The sequence below is a fragment of the Oncorhynchus nerka genome, linkage group LG9b (genome assembly GCF_034236695.1).
Source record: "Oncorhynchus nerka isolate Pitt River linkage group LG9b, Oner_Uvic_2.0, whole genome shotgun sequence".
In the NCBI taxonomy this organism is placed as follows: Eukaryota; Metazoa; Chordata; class Actinopteri; order Salmoniformes; family Salmonidae; genus Oncorhynchus; species Oncorhynchus nerka.
In genome coordinates, this window is record NC_088424.1 from 31,801,525 (window position 1) to 31,812,140 (window position 10,616).

Consider the following 10,616-nt stretch of genomic DNA (forward strand, 5'->3'; position numbering starts at 1 on the left):
GAGAGTTTGTGTGAGTGAGACATATTCCATGCTCTAAGCTGCAATGGCAAGAGTGAGTATGTGTGTGTGATCCTGAGTGGGTGTCATCACCACACACCAATTCCAGGCACCCAGGCTTAGTGGATTTTGCTCTTTTTCTTTTTTTCTTTCATTAGCAATTGGAACCTTATAATAGGAGGAGTTATGTTATTCTTTAGGAGCACTATGACAGAGGGAGTAGGCAGGACAACCTACCACTCCAGAGGGAAAAACTCACCATCCCCCCAGGCTAGCTCAAACTTTCTGGACCAGCCTCCATCCTACTGTGAGTGTGTGTGTGTGTGTCTGCACAGACATTTACTAACCAGTTTGTGAGGCCAGAGAGAGAGAGAGAGAGAGAGAGAGAGAGAGAGAGAGAGAGACCAGTACTAAGGAGAAGGCAGGAGAGTGAAGAGCATGCCGCTATACAGAGCCACAACTGAGACTGAGACATCGGCCCCCACAAGCCTCTGACAATTACCAGCAGAAGAAGCAAACAACGTTGAGACGCACAGGCTGTCTTCACACATAGCTACAGGTGTGTACACACTTTTCTTTTCCTGTGTCCTATACTGTCCTGTGTGTCTTTTCTTAAACATTGTTCAACAGATGCCTCAATGGCAAATTCCAGTTCCGGTATTGTTCAGACCAGAGATAGTTTGTAGATCGTATTTGTCATCGCCATGGGTACGTGGTTGTTTATTTTCTGTGATTACCAAATTGCGGTCTATTATATTTAAGTAGTTTATTTTGTAGAAATGTCATTACAAAGGGCTTGTACTTTAATAGAAGCCTCCCAGAACTGGCACCATTCACCACAATGAATTGTTCATTTATTTATTGTAATACACTCGTGTGCTAATTTATTTTCTGTTTATTACCTCTTCAGTAGCTGCTGTTAAAGGTGTATTAACTGTTATCAATGGTTTATTAACTTACAAGTGCCAGCTATTAGACAGACACAAGGTAGGGGAAAAAAGGCTGAGCAAACATCCCCCCTGGGCCTGCCAGTGAATGGACAGACACACTTGAGTCACAACAGAACAGCCAGTGACCCGCTGGCACTGGAGGGCATTTACCCCAAAGACTGGCACTGTCCTCTGCTAGCCTACTGTACTGTAGGACAGTCACCGCAAGTTTGACCTGTCTGGTTGCAAACCGCCCCATTAATATTGATGAGCTATTGGTCTGGCTCTGCCCGAGTAGGAAAATGTACTTTGGATACTTTTTTTATAAGTCAATTAAAAATGTAATGCTCTGACTGTGGCTGACTTGATGAAGACCAGCAGGCCTAGGCTGTTAGCGACAGACACATATTTACATTTACATTTAAGTCATTTTGCAGACGCTCTTATCCAGAGCGACTTACATATAGCAGTAATAACACACTATTAGGTTAATAGTCCTGTGATTCTCATACTGAGCCTTTTGTGTAAACATTGTCACTTATCTGAGTCGGTAATTGGGGTTTGGGACTAACTTTTAAGAAGGGTCAATCACTGAAGCCAAATTATTGAGAGTGATTATGAATGAGTGTTTTTTCCTAAAAGAAGGAGAGAGACAGCTGATGGCTTATGCTCAAGAACCAAGTCTCAAATTCTAATATCACTTTCAAAATCTCTCCTCCAACTTTCCTTAAAACTATTTTTCATCTGTTAGTCTGTATTTGGGTGTTTTTGATTTGATTTGTCTGAAAGCCTGACACAAAGGAAATGAATGGATTTCCAGTGCTGTACTGGTAATGACAAATAACTAAATCAATAGTACATACATGAAGGAAATGTATGTTGTCTACTGCCAAAGCCAGGCAGTAAAACAATGTTTCTCTCTCTTGACAGTGATAAAGGGAACAATTTTGTCACCACAGCCATTTTGGTTTAGGTAATACTGCCACCATCCTCCCAATAAGTATTGTTGGAACCTTCAATGCAGCTTAGAATATTTCATGAAAGACCGCAGGCAGAAATGATTGAGTGCCCCCACTGCTCTTTCCATCCAAGAGACAGTGAGTCCTTGCTTCCTCAGTATGTTTGAATCCAGGGGATTTGTTTTGATGGGTAGCCTGTCAAAAGTGTTGGATGGTTGAAGGTTATTTAACCTTTTTTGGCCCACATCCTCTGCATACGCCATTCTAGTTGTGGTTTGGCTGAAGTGCAACATCAGTCTAACGTTTGGCCCGCTGTTAGCAATCTGAATGCCCGGAGGCAAGCCAAGCTATCTATTGAAAAGGAGGGGTCTTTCACTTAACATGCATTTTTTAACAGCACCCCTCCCTGCTCTCCATTCTTTGTCAAGACCAATAAGGTAAAAATGTGAGCCTCTCCTCTTAAAATAGATTCCCAGAAAACATTACTCATAAACCAGGAGATTCATGTTCACAGTCTCACACATCCAGCTCTTTAATTCTGTACCAAATTCAGCCGATACCAAATGTCTCCATATTTAGGCCAGCCAGACGAAATAGGATGAGAGTAAAATGGGTCAGTCTGAAACAATCATTGTCCTCCAACTGGTGCCAAAGAGGTGCACAGGTCTCTCCGAGACCTTTATATTTTATTTAGAATTGGGGCTACATGTTTGCCTTCCTTTAATGCCAAACAAAAATTCTCTACTTGGTTTTCAGACTTTTTTATGGAAGAGTACAGACCTTTTCTAACAGTATCCCTCCACGTAATAATACAAATGTTTTCTTTAGCCCTTTTCTCAAATCTAAAGATACAACCTGGAAGCTTTTGGAGAAGTTTGATTAAGCAGGGGAGATGATAACAGGAGCTAACCAAACACGCTCAGTAGCATGAAGGAACACCCAAGAGTAAATATTGACGAATACGCTGATTCGGTGTGCGAGTTCATTAGAACGTGCGTCGAAGATGTCGTTCCCATAGCAACGATAAAAACATTCCCAAACCAGAAACCGTGGATTGATGGCAGCATTCGCGTGAAACTGAAAGCACGAACCACTGCTTTTAATCAGGGCAAGGTGTCTGGTAATATGTCCGAATATAAACAATGCAGCTATTCCCTCCGCAAGGCTATTAAACAAGCTAAGCGTCAGTACAGAGACAAAGTGGAATCTCAATTCAATGGCTCAGACACAAGAGGCATGTGGCAGGGTCTACAGTCAATCACGGACTACAAGAAGAAGCCCAGCCCAGTCACGGACCAGGATGTCTTGCTCCCAGGCAGACTAAATCACTTTTTTGCCCGCTTTGAGGACAATACAGTGCCACTGACACGGCCTGCAACGAAAACATGCGGTCTCTCCTTCACTGCAGCTGAGGTGAGTAAGACATTTAAACGTGTTAACCCTCGCAAGGCTGCAGGCCCAGACGGCATCCCCAGCCGCGCCCTCAGAGCATGCGCAGACCAGCTGGCCGGTGTGTTTACGGACATATTCAATCAATCCCTATACCAGTCTGCTGTTCCCACATGCTTCAAGAGGGCCACCATTGTTCCTGTTCCCAAGAAAGCTAAGGTAACTGAGCTAAACGACTACCGTCACTCACTTCCGTCATCATGAAGTGCTTTGAGAGACTAGTCAAGGACCATATCACCTCCACCCTACCTGACACCCTAGACCCACTCCAATTTGCTTACCGCCCAAATAGGTCCACAGACGATGCAATCTCAACCACACTGCACACTGCCCTAACCCACCTGGACAAGAGGAATACCTATGTGAGAATGCTGTTCATCGACTACAGCTCGGCATTCAATACCATAGTACCCTCCAAGCTCGTCATCAAGCTCGAGACCCTGGGTCTCGACCCCGCCCCTGTGCAACTGGGTACTGGACTTCCTGACGGGCCGCCCACAGGTGGTGAGGGTAGGCAACAACATCTCCTCCCCGCTGATCCTCAACACGGGGGCCCCACAGGTGCGTTCTGAGCCCTCTCCTGTACTCCCTGTTCACCCACGACTGCGTGGCCATGCACGCCTCCAACTCAATCATCAAGTTTGCGGACGACACAACAGTGGTAGGCTTGATTACCAACAACGACGAGACGGCCTACAGGGAGGAGGTGAGGGACCTCGGAGTGTGGTGTCAGGAAAATAACCTCACACTCAACGTCAACAAAACTAAGGAGATGATTGTGGACTTCAGGAAACAGCAGAGGGAACACCCCCTATCCACATCGATGGATCAGTAGTGGAGAGGGTAGCAAGTTTTAAGTTCCTCGGCATACACATCACAGACAAACTGAATTGGTCCACTCACACTGACAGCGTCGTGAAGAAGGCGCAGCAGCGCCTCTTCAACCTCAGGAGGCTGAAGAAATTCGGCTTGTCACCAAAAGCACTCACAAACTTCTACAGATGCACAATCGAGAGCATCCTGGCGGGCTGTATCACCGCCTGGTACGGCAACTGCTCCGCCCTCAACCGTAAGGCTCTCCAGAGGGTAGTGAGGTCTGCACAACGCATCACCGGGGGCAAACTACCTGCCCTCCAGGACACCTACACCACCCGATGTTACAGGAAGGCCATAAAGATCATCAAGGACATCAACCACCGAACCACTGCCTGTTCACCCCGCTATCATCCAGAAGGCGAGGTCAGTACAGGTGCATCAAAGCTGGGACCGAGAGACTGAAAAACAGCTTCTATCTCAAGGCCATCAGACTGTTAAACAGCAATCACTAACATTGAGTGGCTGCTGCCAACACACTGTCATTGACACTGACCCAACTCCAGCCACTTTAATAATGGGAATTGATGGGAAATGATGTAAATATATCACTAGCCACTTTAAACAATGCTACCTTATATAATGTTACTTACCCTACATTATTCATCTCATATGCATATGTATATACTGTACTCTAGATCATCGACTGCATTCTTATGTCACTAGCCACTTTAACTATGCCACTTTGTTTACTTTGTCTACATACTCATCTCATATGTATATACTGTACTCGATACCATCTACTGTATGCTGCTCTGTACCATCACTCATTCATATATCCTTATGTACATATTCCTTATCCCCTTACACTGTGTATAAGACAGTAGTTTTGGAATTGTTAGTTAGATTACTTGTTGGTTATCACTGCATTGTCGGAACTAGAAGCACAAGCATTTCGCTACACTCGCATTAACATCTGCTAACCATGTGTATGTGACAAATAAAATTTGATTTGATTTGATTTGAAGCCAGAATTGGAGCTGTGATAACATATTTCTGCATGCTTGCACACACCACTGCTAAGAATTCAACCACATATTGCCCCGCTTTCCCGTCTGTGTTTTAGGTGCAACAGTGACACAGCCGTCAGCTGTAGAGGAACGGAAGAAGAGAAGAGTAACCAAGAGACTGACCATGGGGCCCAGAGCTTTATGTCTGTTTGTCCTGCTTGGGCTGTCTGTCTGGGGCAGCAGTGAGGGCCTCAGATCCCCCATTCGGACCCGGAGGCGGAGGGCCCCAGGGGACACAGGAGAACCACCCAAAAAGTGCTCGTACACCTTCCTGGTCCCTGAGCAGAAGATCACAGGGCCCATCTGCGCCAGCCGGGGCCTACACACGGACAAGGATCGCGTGACCCGCCTGGACGTGGCGGCAGTGAGGGACCTGCTCTCCAAACAGAGACGGGAGATGGACAACCTGAAGCTGGTGGTGGATGTGGACGGGAACATGGTGAACGAGATGAAGCTGCTGAGGAAGGAGAGCAGGAACATGAACTCCAGGGTGACCCAGCTTTACATGCAGCTGCTTCATGAGATCATCAGGAAGAGAGACAACTCTCTGGAGCTGGCTCAGCTGGAGGGACGCATTCTCAACGCCACAGCAGAGTCCCTACGTCTGGCCGCCCGCTACCGCGACCTGGAGGTCCGCTACGCCACGCTCTCTGCCATGGTCAATAACCAGTCGGTTCTGATTGGTGCCCTGGAGGAGCGCTGTCTACAGGTGTACGGCCGGCGGCAGGAGCAGCCTCCTCAGGGCCCACCGCTGGTACAGGTAGTGCCGGAGAACATACCGGTTAGCATCCCAAGGTTCACCAACGAGATCCAGAGGGACCATAGCCGGGCGTTCCCCAGAGACAGGGGCTCCCGAGTGGGGCCGGCACCCACAGGAGGCACCCTGGAGCTCCGGACGGCTCCGCAGGGCAACTTCAGCGCAGAGGGTGAGGGAACTGATTGATTGAGTCATTTAATAGGTTGGGTGGTTGGTGGGATGTGTGGGTGGGTAGGTGGTTGGTGCCAAGGGTAAAACAGGTATTTCTAAATTAATCTCACAACCTCAGACCAATGGGTGAATGAATGGAACAGCAGGTTAATTTTCTTCTTAGACTGAGTATTTATTATGAAACATTTGCATATCAGCTGGAACTAGGTTCAGCTGGAACTAGGTTTGGTGCTGCTCACCAGAAAGAAAGACCTCGATGGAAATAAAAATGTGGTCTTTTCTAAAATCAGAAGAAAGAAAAGAGAAAGGAAAAGCCTGTGCGATTCTACTCATCAACCAAAATTCCTGACACATTTAGAATAATAAAGCATGTGTGATTTGAAGGCAGCTCTGTATGAAAGCAAACCCTCTCCAGGACTGCTCCCTCTCATGCTAAGCATGGACAGAAGCCAGGATGGAATGACATGGTTTCCTTCCCCTAACCACAAAGTAGCAGCACTTCTGGTTTACTTCACCACTGCTTGCTCAGGCTAATACAGACTAATACAGTAGCTACACTCCTCTATAAACTAGGAAAATATTCATCTCACATTAAACAATTTACCCACTGGGCAAAAACTGGTTCAATCAACATCGTTTCCACGTCATTTCAAGAAAAAAATGAAAGGTGATGTTGAATCAACGTGGAAAACTGATTGGATTTTCAAAAAGTCATCAAAATAAAGGAACTTAGTCTTTTTTTCCACCCAAAGTTGAACCTAAATCCTGATAAAATGTTTTGACTGATTTCACGTTGAACTCACGTTAATTGACAACTCAACCAAATGTAAATCAGACCTAGACGTTAAAATGACATCTGCACCCAGTGAGTCACTGTTTTTAACTGTCCACATCTTCTCTAAGACAAATGTATAACAAATTAACTGTAGTAAGAGGTAAACTAGAATAATAAACACACTCACTGGTTTAGCTGCCTACATCTGGTTGGTGATTAAAGGTCTGTAACAGATACATCCCTCCATCACTCCCTCTGTTCCTTCATCTCTTCCCCATCCCTCCATCTCTTCCCCATTCCTCCATCTCTGCCTCCATTTCTCCCTTCATCCCTCCATCCATCCTGCCCCAGGTCCTTTCAGGGACTGTCTTCAGGCGCAGGAGGCTGGCCATAGCACCAGCGGTATGTACCTGCTGAAACCTGACGAGGCAGAGAGGCCCATGCAGGTGTGGTGTGAGCAGGGCCTGGACAACGGAGGCTGGACTGTCATCCAGAGCAGGAGGGATGGCTCCGTCAACTTCTTCAGGAACTGGGACGCCTACAAGGTGACAATGACAAAGACACCTCTGCCTGTCCAATCTCTTCTTACAAAACCTTTAAGCCAGAGACAACAATGGTGCCATTATATGACCTATCCAAAGGAACTCATCTGGTCTGGTGTCTCGGGATCCTTTCCAAGGCCTGGTCCCCTTGTGTTTTCACTTATAATATAATATAATGTGTGTTTCAGCGTATTCATGCTGAAGAGATTAAGTTTGAGATTGCTACTATGAAACATAGGAAGACCCAGCAGGAAGGTATGTTCCACCACTCAATCTCCAACATTTACGTTCCAAACCACCACAGCTCTGCTAGCTACATCCATCCAGTACATCTTAAGGATGAACTGTATCTGCGTTGGCCTTGCTTCTTGCTTGAAGATTTGATTCAGCGTTCCATATAGCTCTGCCAGGCTAGCTAGCGTATGTTTAACTGGAACTTAATAACTCTCCTCGACATAGATGAGTGGTTGTGAATCAATCTCCCACCACCAATCCACCACATACTGTATAAACACGTACGCATGCATGCATACACACACACACACACACACACAGACACACACACAGACAGACAGACAGACAGACAGACAGACAGACAGACAGACAGACAGACAGACAGACCAGACCAGACCAGACCAGACCAGACCAGACCAGACCAGACCAGACAGCTGTAGTGGAGGCCCAGGACAATCATAATTCCCGGCTGGACTACTTAATTCGCAATGGGGCCAGTGTCATCACCATTAGCAGGGATTCCAACTGTTGTTTGGGGTTGAAATATGAACAATGAAAGCCCCCATTTCTAAGATTGATGCTTATTATTTTCCAGTATGGATTCCACAATGTCTTTAGTTTCATCTGTATAGCCAATTTTAATGACAGTAGAGTAATTCAATGCGAATATCAAATGATTGTTTGTCTTATATATTATTATGTCCAAGGAAGATTAATACTAACTTGCAGGAGAATCAAAAAGTAAATTAAATGATTGGCCAAGATTACTTGTCTTGTCTTCCAAACGTACTTTTTGACAAAAGTTGATTTACAGTATTCCTTATTTTAACATTCCTCTTTTTAAACCACTCTGACTACAAAACCAATGACTATTATTTTATTTCTGTCCCCTCCTTTCTCAGAATGGATTTGGCAACATAGACGGTGAGTACTGGCTGGGGTTGCTTGGGATCTACAACTTAGGGAAGCAGTCTGACTACAGACTTCTAGTGGAGCTGGAGGACTGGGTGGGGAAGAAGGTGTATGCTGAGTACAGCAGCTTTCACCTGGAGCCTGAGAGCGAGGGCTACCGCCTGAGGCTGGGCACCTATCAGGGAAATGCTGGTGACTCACTCAGCAGCCACAACGGCAAGCAGTTCACCACACTGGACCAAGACAAGGACGCCTTCTCAGGTGGGTCAATCAATCAAATGATACACTGTTGACTAAATCCAGTAGGTCCTTAAGAACGCATATGAGCCAAACTGAATGGGTATTTTGTAATGGACTATTTATATTCTCTTGATGCAGGTAACTGTGCACACTTCCATAAGGGAGGCTGGTGGTACAACTCCTGTGGCCAGGCCAATCTGAACGGTGTTTGGTACTCCGGTGGGGTCTATCGCAGCAAGTTTCAGGACGGAATCTTCTGGGCGGACTACGGCGGAGGATTCTACTCTATGAAGGGAGTCCGCATGATGGTCAGACCCATAGACTGAGACTAGAGAGGGAGAACCATGACCATCTTAACCCTCAACCAACACATGTACAGTACTGCCTATCTCAAACCCACTCACAGACATTGACTACAAACATTGTGTGAGGTGGCATAGTATTTCACATGTGAAGCTAATTTGCAGGCAGACGACAGGTTTTTCCTGCAGGCCTAGAGGCCCTCAGCACTTCCTTTAGAAACTACTCATATCCAGGCATCACTGGCAGCACTAGAATTAGAGCAAGGAGTACCAGACATATCAGTTACAATGGAGAAGAAATCAAAACAACTGACCTATGGTATGGCATTGATACTGTATATCCATTCTAGACACTAGAGGTCAAATGTTGCCTATTTTAGAGGTGTGTAAATATCTTTAGTTGTAATAACTTCTTAAGAAAGCATTCAATCTACTTTGTTCCAACTTCTCCATCTTCTGATGCTTTTATGATTTCTTTTTTATATGTTTGAAATAAACCAGGCGCCAAGGTGAAGCTGTAACTCATCCAACAGAAAACATTGGGTTTTCTATTCACTATATTTGTGCATCATGCATCATGTATTGCGCTTTCACAGCTGACTTATGTACTCCAGGCTGTGTGGATGTTTTTCTAACAAGTATTAATGGAAAAAAAGAAAAGGAATTATGGTTTGTTTTGTGTGGTTTTGGAGACTTAAAAAATGCAGACGAAGCAGAGAGTTAGTGGGAGCCATTGGAACAGCCAGCGAGAAACACATTGCTGAAAGCCATACAGGACAGAGAGAAGGGAAGAAGAGAAGGAGAGGGGGAGGAAAGGTTGGGGGAGAGGGAAAGAGAAAGAAAAGTGGGGGAGAGGGGGAGGGGGGAACTGGAATGGAATCTGTCCAAATTTCCAAGTGATCTTTTTTCCTTTACTGAGAAATGTACATTCTTTCCAAACAAAAGTGCTTGGGCTATATGTTTTTGAATATATTTCATTGAAAAAGTCACGACTCCCTGTGGTCTGTAATCACCGGTAGAACAGGCTGTATCTGGAGGGAAACGGATCCCAGAAGAGGAGACCAGCGGGTTCCTCTGACTGATTGGTCTGCAACACACGGCACACTACATACACATCCATATCACAAAACTTGAAAGTCAATGGGAATTAATAAAAGGGACTGATTCGTGACTGAAAAAATGTATTATCATGAGTTTTGATGCTGCCTGAACAGCCCATTATCAGCCTGAAAACGTCATCCAAATGCCACTGGGTTGATGTTTTTCTCAATACATTGCAGTCATTGGGAAAACATGAGTGCCACAGGGTTGACAATTATGTCAATGCATTGCATTCAATGAAAAAGATGAGTGTCACAGGGTTGTCGTTTATGTCAATACATTGGAGTCAATGGGGAAAGATAAGTGTCAACCAATTCAATCTGATGTCAATAAATTGCAGTCAATGGGGAAAAAAGGCAGGTAGG

General features: G+C 45.3%; 1 protein-coding gene across 1 annotated transcript; it reads left to right on the forward strand.

Moving 5' to 3' along the window:
* The first annotated feature begins 376 nt into the window (after positions 1 to 376).
* LOC115114615 (angiopoietin-related protein 1-like) lies at positions 377 to 9,819 on the forward strand. The gene is made up of 5 exons (XM_029643015.2): positions 377 to 556; positions 5,274 to 6,143; positions 7,272 to 7,465; positions 8,599 to 8,869; positions 8,987 to 9,819. Exons 2-5 carry the CDS (start codon positions 5,342 to 5,344, stop codon positions 9,172 to 9,174), a joined length of 1,455 nt encoding a protein of 484 aa, XP_029498875.1. The 5' UTR covers positions 377 to 556; positions 5,274 to 5,341; the 3' UTR covers positions 9,175 to 9,819.
* Positions 9,820 to 10,616: the final 797 nt, after the last annotated feature.

Excerpts from the sequence above, each read along its gene's own strand:
- LOC115114615 (XM_029643015.2), top strand. The coding sequence starts at position 5,342 with ATGGGGCCCAGAGCTTTATGTCTGTTTGTCCTGCTTGGGCTGTCTGTC. Across the intron at positions 7,466-8,598 it reads GGAACTGGGACGCCTACAAG|AATGGATTTGGCAACATAGA; the intron begins GTGACAATGACA and ends CTCCTTTCTCAG. Across the intron at positions 8,870-8,986 it reads AGACAAGGACGCCTTCTCAG|GTAACTGTGCACACTTCCAT; the intron begins GTGGGTCAATCA and ends CTCTTGATGCAG.